Source organism: Thermobia domestica, chromosome 12 (assembly GCF_964235325.1).
Source record: "Thermobia domestica chromosome 12, izTheDome1.hap1.1, whole genome shotgun sequence".
NCBI classification, from domain to species: Eukaryota; Metazoa; Arthropoda; class Insecta; order Zygentoma; family Lepismatidae; genus Thermobia; species Thermobia domestica.
Window position 1 is genome coordinate 170,731,209 of NC_137465.1, and position 15,638 is coordinate 170,746,846.

General features: G+C 34.9%; 1 protein-coding gene across 2 annotated transcripts in view; it reads right to left on the bottom strand.

The window, feature by feature from the left end:
* The window catches only part of LOC145666828 (lateral signaling target protein 2 homolog), a 234,879-nt gene extending 222,061 nt beyond the window's left edge, over window positions 1-12,818 (bottom strand). The window contains exon 1 of one of the 2 annotated variants that reach the window (XM_081734397.1): window positions 12,600-12,818. In XM_081734397.1, the coding sequence (XP_081590523.1) occupies window positions 12,600-12,635 (36 nt within the window). In that variant the 5' untranslated portion in view covers window positions 12,636-12,818. The remainder of the gene's footprint in view (window positions 1-12,599) is intronic. The other variant, XM_081734396.1, reaches the window with a different exon arrangement.
* Between the last annotated feature and the right edge of the window lie 2,820 nt (window positions 12,819-15,638).

Below are 15,638 nucleotides of genomic sequence, written 5' to 3' on the forward strand. Positions count from 1 at the left end.
TTCCCCCCTTTGTTAACTTGAATGGTACAAAATAAGTTCTTGGGTGGACAAAATTCTGAGCTAGTTAAAATTCAAATTTGAAGATGACGCTCTACAGGTCATCGAAGTGGTCGAAATTTTGAAATGGCCCTCCTTTGTTAATTTGAATGGTACAAATTATCTCTTGGGTGGACAAGAATGAACAAAATTCTGAGCTGGTTAAAACTAAAATTTGAAAATGTCGCACTACAGGTGATCGAAGTGGTTGAAATTTTGAAACGGACCTCGTTTGTTAACTTTTCGTTTCTTTTTTTTTTTTTTTTTTTCGACAGCAAAAGCTCAGCAGCGCTCAATTGTTTGGCCTTCTTATATTTTCAAAGCACTTCCAAGCCTAACATGAAGTTTACACAACTGTGAAACAACTCAGATGTGGCTTTTTGCATACTCGACAGAGTTGATCCCAAAGAAACCGCTGAAGAATGTATTTCGGGAAGAAATGAACAACCTTTTGGGAATGAGCTCTAAATTAATTAAAATACTTGCTTTACAAAATCAAACTCTTCACAGCAGTTACTCTCTGAGATAAGGGGATAAGTATCCAAGTTTTCCTTTAAGGCCGTGTCTAACGTTTTCAGCTGAGATCATCAATCCCTATATAATAACATGGTGAACTTCTTTCCAAAATATTATGAAAACTATTTGTCTTATGAAATTCAAAATTTCTCCACATGTTAGCCTACCCCAATACAACATGTTCACTTTTTTATTTTTAATCTAGCTCTTATAGTTCATTAATATTACTTTTTACAAATAAATATGACAACGTTTGGAAAACATATAAGCAGGATTTCTTTTCCTGTTCGTGAAGGTGCAGATACCTGATCAATTCACACCATTGTTCCTCAGTGATCTTCAAAAAGTTGGTAGGGGAAGGAAACAAGTTACGAAATGAGATAAGATCGCTTATCTAAAAATGCGGAGAGGGCATATCTTCGAAGTTATGTTCGTTGACAACCTGATCAGATGGTCGAAAGAACATAAGATTGCGAGAGGCAAGACTGGCTGCTGTCAGAAATGAGACAATCTTATCTACCTATGTATCTTTTTAGTTGTATTTTGTAACAAGCCTTCTTGTTAAACAGCGTGCGCTTTCCCTATTTTCCTATTTTTGATCCTAAATCTTGACTCTTGCGTGGAGAAGAAAGGAGACATGTCAGGAATCGCAAAACTAGAAGCATTATCATCAATATTTTGTTTTCCAAAGTAAGGAATATAACTTTAAAAAATAAAACTTTAAAAGAAATATCTGGGAAGATGAAAGAACAAATCATGGCATTTCATGCGTGTGCATAACAGTAATAGGCATATAGAAAATAAATAAGTAAATAAATATTACAATATTTCTGAGGGTCTAGATCATTTGGATCCGATAGTGGTATTCCAAAGATAAGCAAGTGAAATATTTTTCACTTGATTTTGACTGAAAACTAGATTTACAGAATTATATATATATATATATATATATATATATATATAATATGTGTGTGTGTTGTGTTATGTAGTATATTTGGACTCAGTTTCCTGATCGAAGTTACGTTACAAAATTACGTCACTTTGAACAAAGATATGTTTATCGTTGTTTCCCCTATGTAGTCCATAACACTTCATAATTTTTGGGAAAAATATCTGGCAACATGTATTATTTCTACTCTCCTGATTCATTTAAAGAACGAAGTACCGGTTGGTCGCAAACTAGAATTATTTTCAGATTAGGAATATCAAATTATCAATCAAATTTGGCAGATACATGAACCTTGTCGCAAATTGGAATGATCACAAATCGCACTGAATCAATAAAAGTATATCCACAGAAAGCTATATTAGTCCATATATCCACATTCGTGCATAGGCCTACTTCTATTTTATAGTTGACCATCCATTAGAAGAGAGTTAATACTTGATCTGATGATGATTTGCGGGTGAAACATCTCAATCAAAATCCCGCGGCCTACAATTTCGCCTGGATAACGTGTAACTTATGTAACTGAGATACAGCACTGAAAAGTTTGCTCCATTAGTAATATTATGAAGGATAATTTACATTTATGCTCTAATAATGATAACAAATATGTTTTGGTTAGTGGCGCATTTTGGAGGCTATAGGGATCAAGAGCTTCCCGAAATAATTTCATTATTATTTTTTGCACATTATACGTACAACACAAATGCTTCTTACTCGTTCTCAAGCCTCCCCCTCCGAAACAAGATCCTAAATACGCCACTGGTTATGATAACATTTGAATCCATATTATAAGTACATCTCTACAAGCGCTTTGGCAGTTTATACTGGTTAATATTTCACTATGGCATAAGGAAAACAAAAACTGGATATTGGTCGATATTTGTGATGTATTTAAATTTTAGCAATTCGAAATGTATGAATTTTTTATTTCTACTCACATAATGATTGGATAAACTTCTAATTTACGCGTATACCCACCGTTGCTAACGCACCTGCTCCCTACAGACGCACCCCCGCGCAAGTCCACCAGCTCATCCCATTCTGAAAGTTCGTTGGCCACGAGACCAGAAATTCATCGATTATAATCTCGAGAACCACACGAGAAGTTATCTTCTTAAATTTGAGACGGCGCAAGAAATACAACAATTATCGTCTCGTTTTCGAGACGAGAAATTTCTCGAGTCCCGTGGGCAGCACTGATTCACCCAAGTTTTGATCTCAAACACTGTTTTAGTGTTACATAATTCATATGTAAAAACCTACAAATTGGTAAAATGATGATACGAAAGCAATGAAAAGCATTTATCTATGTTTAAAATATGCAAGTCGTTACACAATTTAGACCAATAATAAGTATGGTTTAAATGTTATTATACCACATTATTCGTGGACCAATTGTGACGATGAACGGTTGTGATACTTCCAGATGAAATTAAGAAAAATTAGGGCATAATTTCTAAAAAACAGAAATTACCAAAACAGAACAAATAAAATGTCGAGACAAGAGCGAAAAAAGTCTTCGAGGATCGGGACGTGACGAGACCTATTAAATTTAGGAGACGAGACGAAAAAAAAACCTTACTTTTCATCTCGTCTCATGGGGAACACTACTTGAACGAAATAGATAGATTCTTGCTTGTAGTGATTACCTGGCAGATATTAGTGCAACATTTTTTTTGACATGAATAATAATCGATTTTGTGGCATATCAATCTGCAAGTGTTTCATCAATCTGGTGCTATTATTGGGGCATTAGCCAAGAACAGAACACTGCAGATTGGATTAGGTTATTACTTAGAAATGAAGTGAAATCTTTGTGTTTTACGTCCCACGATTATGCCGAATAGACTAAAGGAGACGGTGATGATGAGAATGAATGAAATGGTGGAATGAAGAAGGTGGAAGAAAATGAGAAAACTAACGAACATGATATTTATCCACCACAAAGCCCACTTGGTGCGATCTGGGATCGAACCGGGAGCACATACACCAGAGGTGAGCACAATACCACTGAGCCACCGCGGTCCCTGTTATTCTTTAGGGCATAATAACTTATGTAAAAGAATCTTTGAAATTCCCATATTTTTAATCTGCAAGAAAATAGATTTGATAAATACTATTTCTTCTACTTGGGTTTATTAAACTTCCAAACTATTCTATGCAAAGGTTTCGAAAGTCTAATAGAACGGCTATGTCTGTCTGCCTGTTAACAGGTATCACACCCAAAGCGGCAAGAGATATCGAGAAGGGTTTTCTGTAATCGATTTAGCGTCCTAAGAATAGGTTCCACCTCCTATTTTGAAATGCGAACGGAACGAATTTTGAAATGTACAAAGTAAATAGTTTTTATAATATTTTGGAAAGAAATATGCCATGTTATTATATAGGGAAATCCCAACGCATTTCGAGGGTAGGACACAGCCTTAAAGAGTCTTATTTAATATAAGCTTGTGTTGCTTTGATACGCACCTCGGTTTCTCGAAACGTAAATTTCGTACTAAGTCTTCTGTTATGTTTTCGAAAACTTTACCTTCTTCCCATTCATGCTCCATGTCTCGTTCAAATCACTTTATTCTATTTTAAAGTATCAATATTATACACTGTAAATTATTACTGTTTAAAACGGACAATGTTACACTAGAAGAAAATATTCTAGGATTTACACATTTATTTTCTTTTAAACAGGAACACAAAGTTTTTGAATACAGGCTCTTAATACAGTAAAAACTACCTTCAACAGGTTCCTTATTAAACGGAAATATTTCACGGTCCCATGAATTTAAAGGTAAAACAACATGGTTAAATTCTCTTGATTAGGCGGAACCTGTTGCGAAGAACGGATGTTAAAATATTTTTTAATAGAAAATTTTAAAGTTCCGGAATGTAGCATTTAGAAAATTTTTCGACATTTAGTAAGAGGTTAGGTATGTGAACGGGTTGTCTGTAAAGGTCTTCGCTTACTTGTTACCATACACATTTAACCTTTAGTCCACCGCCATATAAGGCCCTAGATACGGTGCGACTTTTTGAACGAAGTGCAATTTACACAGTAATTTCCAAATACCAATAGCTCGTTCTTTAGCTGGTTTAGAGACATGGAATAAGGAGCATAATATACACAATAGTTCAAAAGGAAGCCAACAGTAGAGGGAGGAGCACTGAAAAGGGCATAGCATCTACTTTTTGTCTTGGCCTTTGAAACCGTAGGTAGCCTTTTTTTTTCCACTGAAAAGTTTTACGTGTATTAAGAGTCTTCATCCCGGCGAAATTAAAATACCGCTAATTTTACAGTAATTATGTGATATCTTCAAATAAATAAAAGATAATTGAAATATGGAACAAGAGCGCCCTAGACAATATTATTTCGCATGAGGTACCGTTATCACAAGTCACCTAATGGCTTTCCGTTTTCAGCTGTTTAGAAACGCGAAAATAAATGCCGATTTTCAAAATGGCTCGAAATCGAAAGCAGATAACTGAGTCGTGATAACGGTTTCTCATGTAAAATAATATTGTCTAGGGCGCTCTTGTTCTTGTTCGTTATCTTTTATCTATTTGAAGATATCACATAATTACTGTAAAATTAGCGGTATTTTAATTTCGCCGGGATGAAGACTCTTAATTCGTAGCACGAATAAATACTGTAATTGAATACGGTAGGGATATGTACAACGATTTATTTTATCTCGCTATGTCCATAATATGTATGTATGATACTTAAATTTTTAAAACGCACATCTATCTTTGTTAACTTTTAAAACCTTTAACGGAAATTTTCGCGAGTCCTGTTCAATTTCGCTAGGTAGGTTTTATTATATGCTTATGCCAGAAATGTTTATTTACTTCTCTGAGTATATTTATTCTATATTCACAGAAGCTTGGCGCGTTCTTTTTATTTGTATATATATATATATATATATATATATATATATATATATATATATATATATATATATATATATATATATATATTTCATATTGTATATATATTACACATATTGACTGTGAGCTCTTTGAATCCGAAGAAACCAAATGTATTCATGAAACCAAGGACGATTGCGGAGCTGAAAACATTAAAAGCGACTTTCCGTATATCAATACTCATTTCAGTTCAATTTCAAAGATCATAACGAGATTAGAAGAGCGATGATTAGGATTTTGTAATGCATTAGAGTAGTTTGATTCAGTAACGAAACAGACCCCACCAAGACCAATCGGACAAGCATCTTCGAAACGCACAGTCAATAGACGCGACAAGTCCTGGCATAAAAGTCTTGTCTGATGTAAATAAAGTGTTCCTGGGAACAACGACGCATGAATTTAAGATTTGTCGACAAGTAACATTGCTTGTTTAAAATATTGTTTCTTAACGACCCGTAACGACTCGTGATACGAAAGGAACATTTTCTATGTACAGTACTGTTTTGACTCATAAATGCAGGTTTTTGCCAAAAAAAAAACTCCGAAAACTACATAGTTGTTTATCTTAAAACCATTTTTCTCTACAGATAATAAAATTCCTCATTTAACTTTAGCTTTTGAATGATGCATACTTACAATTTTCAGTGCATATTTACATATTTTCAGTGCATATTTTAGTCATTTTTAGTGCATATCGACCCGAAGTATATTCATTACCTAATTCCTATTAGAGGAAATCCTCAACGCTACCTATCTTCTGAAATGTAAAACCAAATTAATCTGTGCACCTCGTCATGCTGTTCCTTAAAATACACACACGATAATGCACAACACTAGAAGTCTTTTGTCCTAAATATTCAAAACTGAAGACCTTTGTGTTATTGAAGAATGGGATCCTAAGAGTACGTATCATACCTCATTTGGCACATACCTTATGGACTTAATCCAATTTCTACGATTAGATTAATATTTTTTTTTTAAAAAAAAGAAGAAAAAGTTACTTGCAACATCCATGTAAAGATTAATTTCACAGATAAAGTTTTAATCAGCCAGGATGAAGACCCTCTTAGTATGCCTTAAAACTGATTGTCAAATTAATCTTTATAGATGCTCCAGGTGAGAGCTTTTTATCTCTCTGGATATTTTAACAATTTTCGTTAGTATTTATTACGATATAATCAAGTAACTGTATTTCTTGAAAACTTCCTATGAGGAACTTAATCCTTTCACAAAACTTTCAATGACACCCTAGACTTAACGTTATTTTGTATAGATAGTATAGAAGATAGTACGGAGAAAATTGTATAACGATTCTCCATCATTTTATTAGGCCTACGCCCAAACTACATTAAATTTATATGATGGATAAAAAACGAACACTCGGAATTTCACAGCAGACATCACACACGATACTCAAAAAATACAGTTATTTTTTTTTTTTTTTTGCGGGATTGGACTAATTTTCAATGTCTCTTCGCAGCATCAAGGCCACACGAGACGGGCCCTACTGATTAAAGCGGAATCCGAACTTCAGATCGATCCGAAGCAAATACCTAAATCGGAAATCGAATCCAGGACAAGTCAGCACAAAAATAAGAATGAGAACCATACTCTTCTCCTTACTTCAACTCAGTTGGGTTACGCTCAGTTGGCTTACGAACTGACCAAAAATTCTTCCATCTCTGCCCTGTTTAACAATGGAAATCAATATTCCCGAAGATTGAAGTTGACGCAATATTAATCAAATTATTAAAAATTAGTAGAAAAACTAATTTAGTTGATTGCGTCTGTAAGATTTTTGCTGAATTGTTTTGGCCACTGAAGTTGTAGATTTGTTTACTAGGAGAGTTACTCATATCAAGATCAAATCACTTTGTAAATAAACTTTGCACGTTACAGTGCAAGGGTTCATAGTTAGAGCTGTTTATGTAAAAACATCCTTTTATGACAGCAAAATCTCACAGACGGAATCAACGGAATTAGTTTCAGCTCATCATTTTAAATAACTTCCAAACTTAGTCTAAAACTACACATTTCGTCAGTAAGATTCTAAGGTACCGGTAATTGGAAAGCCAAGGATAGTATAGCTATTAGTATGTGATTTGGAAAGTAAGATAAGAATAATTTAGGATTTAGATTTCTGGACTTTCGGCATCTATGGCCTTGTTAGCCCGTCACGTTTGAAGAATGACGTCCCTCGGCAAGCACACTATCCGGGGAAAGGAAAGGAAGCGGCTTGGGGCCTGTAAGTTAGGCACCACCCCGTATTTGCCTGATGTGAATGAGGAAAACCTCAATCAGGATGGCAAGCCTGCAAAAGCTTCTTACACTTTTCTGACCGAGTGCCTTGGACCGTTTGCATCGAATGCGAAAGTGTTAGCGACTACACTACGCGGGGCCACTAACACGTAAGATGGGAATGAAATCTTTGAGTTTTATGTTCCACGGTTATACCGGGCAGGCTAAAGGAGATGGCAATAATAAGAGAAATGAATGAAATGGTGGAATGAAGAAAGTGGGAGGAAACGGGAGAACCCCGAGGAAACCCACGCACAAGGTGTTTGTCCAGCACAAAGTTCACTTGGCGCGAGCTGGGATCGAACCAGGGACCCCAAGCACCAGAGGTGAACGCTCTTCCAATGAGCCACCGTGGCCCGTAAGGTCCATATCATCTGCAGTTGTAATACAATATATTTCTGGTTGACTCGGTAGATACGGTATTACCTTATATACAAATCTTGACGAGTAAATCTGTAGCTACACAAAAACTCTTTGAACTATTTATTTAAAAAACATTCCATATTACCATAACTTCACGCTGGAATTTTGAAAATTAAACTTAAATACGACGCTACACACGTAAGGTATATGGAGCTGTCGTAAAGTTGCATGTTTTATCGTATATATTTACTAATAAAAATTTGTCAGATACCTTTAGTTCTAGTGCAGGTTTGTATATATTGGACCCTATTTTAGGAACACGTAAAGAAGAACTAGTACTTTTATATCTCCACTATTTTGGGATTAGGATTAGGAATTAGATTTTTGGGCTTTCCGCATCTATACCCATATTAGCCCATCACGTATGAGGGATGACGTCTCTCGGCGATCACACTATTCGAGGAAAGGGAAAGAAGCGAATTGAGACTATATATAGATACCATTCTAGCAATTGCCTGGTATGAATGAGGAAAATCTCACTCAGAATGATTGGCCTAAAAAAGCCTTTACATATCCTCTCGACCGAGTGTCGTTACCAGGAATCGAACCAGAGACCGCTCGCACCAAAGACGAGAGCATTAAGGTTCCCACTATTTGGACCTGAGAAACGTATCAGAGCGTTACTGAAATCACTCAGTACGAAACAAGTTGTATTGGAGAATAGTTTTTCGTTTTAATTGATACAGAATGCCCCATCTACAAACTCCTGATATACTCCAAGTATTGATTATCGAATTCCACACGGATACTTTTATCATTATTATTTTATTTTAATAATATCTACTAGAGTCAATATATTTATAAAATGTGATTTCGAATTTTAATATTCGTACTTACTTTGTTATCACCAGCATAATCTTGATATACGTCAAATTCTTGGGCATTCATTCTAGCAACGTTATCATAGTTTAAAGACTAACGCACCGTTGAAAAGATGACTTCTAATTTATCTGGCACTTAGCAATAAACTGTTCTTAAACTGAATGACGTCAAATTACGTCCAATAACCTTTCTAACTGAAAGTCTCTTGAATAATACACTTGATGGTCGGTTTTGAAACTTACTCTGTTTTGTTATTACCATACCGGTAACTCAACAGTGACACACGAACATTATAAACCTGCGAATAAGCGTGACGTTTTAAAATGTTTTGGCGAACTTTTAAAATAATAATAATCATGAAAAATAGGTTATATTCCGAAGATTTTATGCGCAAGTTCACCTATTTTTAGATTCGAGATGCAAAACAAAATATTAGTATTTATATTTTTTGCATATAATTTTAAAAGTTCAACAAAATTTCGAAAGGTAGCATACGTATAAATACTCCTTCGCTCACACTACCGTACTTTAATAATTTGGCAAATCACTTATGTTAGCACAGTGCATTTTCACACATGAATCGGCTGAGGCTCGATGTCGAAGTACAAAATTTAATTGACAAGGTTTCTCCAAGTGATCTTTTTTTTTTTTTTTTTTTTAATATAAGAAATACTTTCTGTACTTACTTCGTAACAATCACAACGCAGGATCAATACCAAGAAATAACCATAAAGCCTAAACAAAAAACTTATCAGGATTTTAGATTTAAATCGTATGCTGATATAACTGGATATCAACATACTATCCACAACCTATGACTACACGAACTATATGAATATTAAATTCAGAATAAATTATTATCCTCTTGTGAAGAATTTGGATCTTCTGCCATTATAGAAGCCAAAGTGCTTTATACCAGACGAATATTACGGTAAGTGTAGTCTCAATTATTCCCAATAGACAGCAAACTCTTCCCTACTGCCTTTCTAACGCATTTTGCAGAGTGACAATATTCACAATAATTAATCAAATTCAAGACATGAACACTCAACGGGTATTACTTAGGCTCCCCAAAGTCATTTGGCAGTGACTCTGGCATACTTGGTAGTGACAAGGGTTAGTTATTTGTAACTATGATGTAGTCATGGCTATAAATACAGTGTGGACGTATGGCATAAAAATCACAATGCATCAAACACGAAACCGACTTGTGCTAGGTAGCCACTAAAAAGCACTAATGCAACTTAACCGAGTCACGACTGGAGCGCAGTAGGGGGGTACGAGCAGTACGAAAGCGTGCATCCGTAGGAAGCAGGCGCGTCAGCGACGGTGAGAATACGCATACACGACTGTTTCAAATGGCTCACTATAAGTCATAGTAACGTCTCCAGCGCTGTCAATGGATTTCGGGAAGATACTGAATGCCATCCTAATTAACGCTGTCTAATTAAAAAAAAAAATGAATCAATGATGAGTTTTATTATTGGAAGCATTTTTCGGAAGAGTAAAATTAAGCGCCATCTGCAATAAATAAAAAATAAAAAGTGCACGAATTATCCTCTGATCATTTAACGTGTCTTTGGACAAACTTTGAATTTTCACTCCTTGAATTTGACCGAATTCTTTTGAATCCTGTCACTGTACAAAATAGACTGGAAAGGTAGAAGAGACGTATTGCTAGTTATTGGCAATAACTGAGCCCTTACATTCACCGATAAGTGCGTAGAGCAACTACTAATGTTCTTTAATTATTCGACTATTCGTTATCCGAATAACTTTTATACTGGTATTCAAATATCCTAATATTCACTTTTAATATTTGAACAATTGTTCCAATAATTATTCGTTATTCGAATGATTGTTCGAATACCGAATAGGCCTATTCGAATTGTAACAACACTAGTAACTACCTGTCTAATGAAGCCATTATCAAACGGTCCTCGTATTTGGTATTTCCTAATTCTGTGTATACCAATACTCTCGTTGTTAACTTCCAATTTGCCATTCTCAAGTTTTTAAACCAGATGGGTAAGGAACTGGCTACCCCACTTCTGCTCTACTAACGTAGTAGACCCACCTAACTACGTGAGGTAAGCGGATTAGAATTTCCCATTAGGTAAAACTCTGACAAAGTTACTACGGCAATTAACCTTCCGAGGTCACACCTACTTTTTTGTGACACGGAAGTCACACTGGACCCCAAAAACTTTTTTGTCTTATCTAATGTTTTAAATATCTTTTTCGCTTCTTTTGTTTGTTTGTTTTTACTATTCTGTGATAGATGTAGCGTACCAGCCATAACAATAGGTAATGTTGCCAATTGAAGTTACATGGATGAGAAAATTTTCAAAAAAAACAGGAAAAAATCCAGAACTAAAAATAATATCTCTGGGGTCTGTCAGACCCTAGTGTGACTACGGAGGGTTAAATAACACCACAGAGTAAGGAATAAAACGTTCGCACCTCAATACGCACGAAAGCACTGAAAATCTAGACACCGTGTTATGTTGCATTAAGTTGTGTTAATATTCAGTTCTAATAGAAGTACGGGAAATATTTCCGGAGATGTGTGCCAGGATGGTTGACATAAATTGAAAATTTAATTCCTCACCTTTTAGTACCGTTACATCGTCAGTTACGTTATATTATGCCCTGTGTGTCATCTGCATAGACTGGCCTTTAGGAGGGCTTATGGTTATAAATATAGCGTACTAACGTTATGCTTTAAAAACTACAGTCCCAAAAAAAACATCAACCAATATGTGGTAGCTTGCCACTGAAGCACGAATTGCATCAAACCGAGACAGCGCAGGAGCGGACCGTAGCAAGCAGGCGCGTCAGCAAGGGTGAGTACGAGCATAAACACGGATGTTGGAAAATACTGAATTTAAACGCACCACTGTGAACATCAAGAGAAGAATGCAATATTTGAAACTATTTCACTACTCTTAATTCTCATCTACAATTTTTAAATTTTTAGTACTTTTGGCTCACATATGCGGAATAAAACTCGAGGTATTACGTGTTTACGTGCAATCCTACCACAACTAAACAGGATTATTACGAAGTGATGACAACAGGACCCTGAGTGTGTTACGCAGAACGAATTGCTTTGCCAGTAACAAATACAAGTGCACAGAAATAACCACTATACGAGCAAATAGAACAGTTAAAATTTTTAACAACATTGATAGTGGTATCATTTATTTTGAACATTACTGGTTTCTTCTAGGTTTTTAAATTTAAATAATAAAATAAAATAAAATGCACACATCAAAATCAACTGAGAAGAAAAAAAAACCAACTTCAGTTAGATTATAATATTCTGTAGGTTCCTTTTTAGAAATGCTGCAACAAGTATTCTTTCGTGAAAGTTGGAAAAACAAGGACTAGGAAGACTCGATCAGATGAGTGCTGACCTCTCCCTCCTCGTAATTCTAGTGGTTCCATCTAATTTTGTTTCACTTGCACACAGACAAATTAACTGCTATTTTCAACAGAACATACAAAATCTTGTTGTGCTCTCCAAATATGAGTCATGATCAAGAGTCGTAACCTTGTTTGTCTTCTCAACGCTGGGAAAAAAACCAAGGTCTAAGACCCAGACTACGTGCTAATTCCGTTGTCATCTTACCTTTGGTTTGTACAGCCATTTTCTTATAGATTCCATTTTCCTTAGAAACGAACACTCAGAGATTAACTTTCAGATGCTACAAAATCCCGATACGATTCGAGGTCACTAGAGAAAAGCCCATCCTTCAGTTTCACCGCAACTCACTCCACCATGAATGTAAATGACTACCTGACATACGACACAGTACAAAAACCTGAGTATTTCTCTGTACGAAAGCAGTAGTTCGATTTCCCAGGTGGCGCAGTATGACAGAACAAGAGAATATCGAAATGCGTGTTGCAGCCTTCAAAAGAAGCAGGGATTCCTGAAATTCTGCTGCATATTGTTGGTCAGGAATAAAAAAATATTATATACAAATATTACGCACTCGAAAAGCTTTTCAAATACTATATAATAATTGCGCAAATAAAAGACTCAAAATGTAGAGAATTATGAGTTATTTTATGTTTAAAAGAAAACAGAAATTGTGTTAATCTGAAAAACTTAAATGCTACTACTGTGTTGACCCGCCGAAGGAAGTTATTGAGTGGAAATTGGTACTATAATAACTACTGTTATTATTATTATATTATTATTATTATTATTATTATTATTATTATTATTATTATTATTATTATTATTATTATTATTATTATTATTATTATTTTAATTCTTAGAATTCGATATTTGTTTCAGAATAATTATTCCACTAATTATTAATTCAAATTTTGATTTCAGATTTTCTCAATCCATCTTAATGTTGGAGAACCTATCTAAAATCTGAGTTACTAAAATTCGAGGAGCTGCAGTGGCTTAGTTATAGAGTACTCAATTCTGCTGTGGAGATTCTGGGCCGATCACAGCTCCCGTCAAGTGGGTTTTCTGGTGGACAAAGATCATGTATATGGATTTTCTCAGAATTTTCCAATTTCCTCCTGATTTCATTATTCCAGCATTATCACCTTATCATTGTCGTCTCCCTTAGCCTAGAGACGTAGATAAAACTAAAAAAAGAGGGAAAAAAGAGGAGTTCATGCGAAAAGATATATAAGAAAATTTTAAGAATATGTACAAAATTAAATATCTACGACTGTTCATTCATTTATTACTTAAAGCGAAACCTTCCTTGCAGCTACAAACTCCCTTCATCACCTTCCGCTTCTGAGGACTTGTACACATATAAATAGGTAGCGGTAAGTACGTACTACAATTATCTCTTGTCATGAGCGTATGAACACAGCTAACTTGAAGTCGGGAGTAAAAAGAATTAAAAAAAAAAGTAGCTTGGAGTGAGATGTATACTCAGTACCTGTCATCAGATTTTAGGGTATATAATGTACACTGTACCCCCTTTTTCCATCTATTTTACCACTTTTTATTGGAGTATCATGGAATTCCTCAGAATATAACGAAGAACGCTCAGGGGTGGATCTAGAAGGTAAAAACTGGGAGGGTAGGACCCAGACTATATGATAGGTATATCATGAGTTTACTATAAACTTTCGAAAATATATAAATAACAGCTTATTATTTTTGTCACTCAAAAAACTTGGGGCCTAGGACCTCCTGGCCCCGGGCTAAATCCTCCACTAAGAACGCTTTAAGCATGACACGTGTACGTGAATTATTTGAATTGTTAAACCTTTTTTTATGCTAATGAATACTCTTAAGATTCAAAAATAACTATATGACTTAAGATGCCCATGGATTCAACTCCGCAGAAACAGAAGCTGTCAGAGATCTCTCATAGCCGTGTGAAGCAAGCAGACCTCTCCATTCGATTCGTCCTCTGAGATTTTCCTTGGTTTAATAAACTTCTGTTTCATTCTCCTGCCTCTAGCCATTTATTGGTATTGATTAATAAGCTGGTCCTAGACTAAGAAATTGAAGTTAATTCTTTCTTTTGGGAGGGGAAGACAAGGTAGATGGATCAGGGTTGGTTTCAAAAACTGGTTTTTAGGAAAATTTGTTAAAGAAAAAGTAAAATGTAAAGAATATTAAAATTTTCTCAAAATATAAAAATAAATTATTTTCCCAATAAGTTGGGTTTTACGGCGTTGGGATCAAAAAAATTTTTTAAAAATGCACAGAAGAGACGAAAATAATACAAGTACTAAAGACAAGGCTTGAAAACAGATTATACACACACACAGATTATTGTTTTGAAATATATCTGTTTATTTCTGTACGGAACACCAATAATTAAGTATTTTTAATTGAGGTCTCAAAAGAGACCACAAGGTATTTCCTATGCTATATTTTTCGATGTAAATATGAACCGACTTAAAGAAAACCCACTAAAAGGAAGAAAATATTAAAACACTAAAAAGCAGAAAAATAATCCATTACTTTCATACATATAAAAATAACTTCAAGTCTTACTAAGTCGGCCAAATATGAAATTAACTTATGAGTCATTAATTTGTTTGACCTGACACGAGCCAAATCTACCGTTTTCTAAAGTTGGGCCTACTATCCGTAGTGCTAAGGTAAACGGTAGCCAAAATGAGTATGTAAAGTGAAAGTGGCTGATACCCAGTGAAAACAGGTAAGATGGTAATTCTACCACAGTAGTGTTTAACCTTGTTATTGTTTTACATGAACGAATGTAAATTATCCAATATATGGAGTGTTATCATGAGAACTGTGGTGAGGCAAAATGCTGTTTCCTGCGACAAACATTTTGTGTATCCTGTTAATTGCTGTCATTTTCCAAACATTCGTCCTTAACTTAAGACTAACATTGCCTTCATTTCTCACCAATATACAATAACATGGTAACGGAACGAATGTATGAACATATATGTCTACTTAAAAAATATTTACTACTCAGTGTGTAGCTCTAGTTAAATTGATTCCTTTTTTGTTCTGAAGGAATTCTCTAATTTGTTTTGAGGTTATCCTTGCGCTATCCCTGCACCGCACCGAATTATTGTGCATTAATGAAATCTATCTACAATTTAAAAAAAAAAAAATGAATCCAACATTTCATCCACGACTTATAGCTACTTTCGAGTTTTTGACACATTTTCAGCTCGTCACAGCACCGAAAGAAAACAT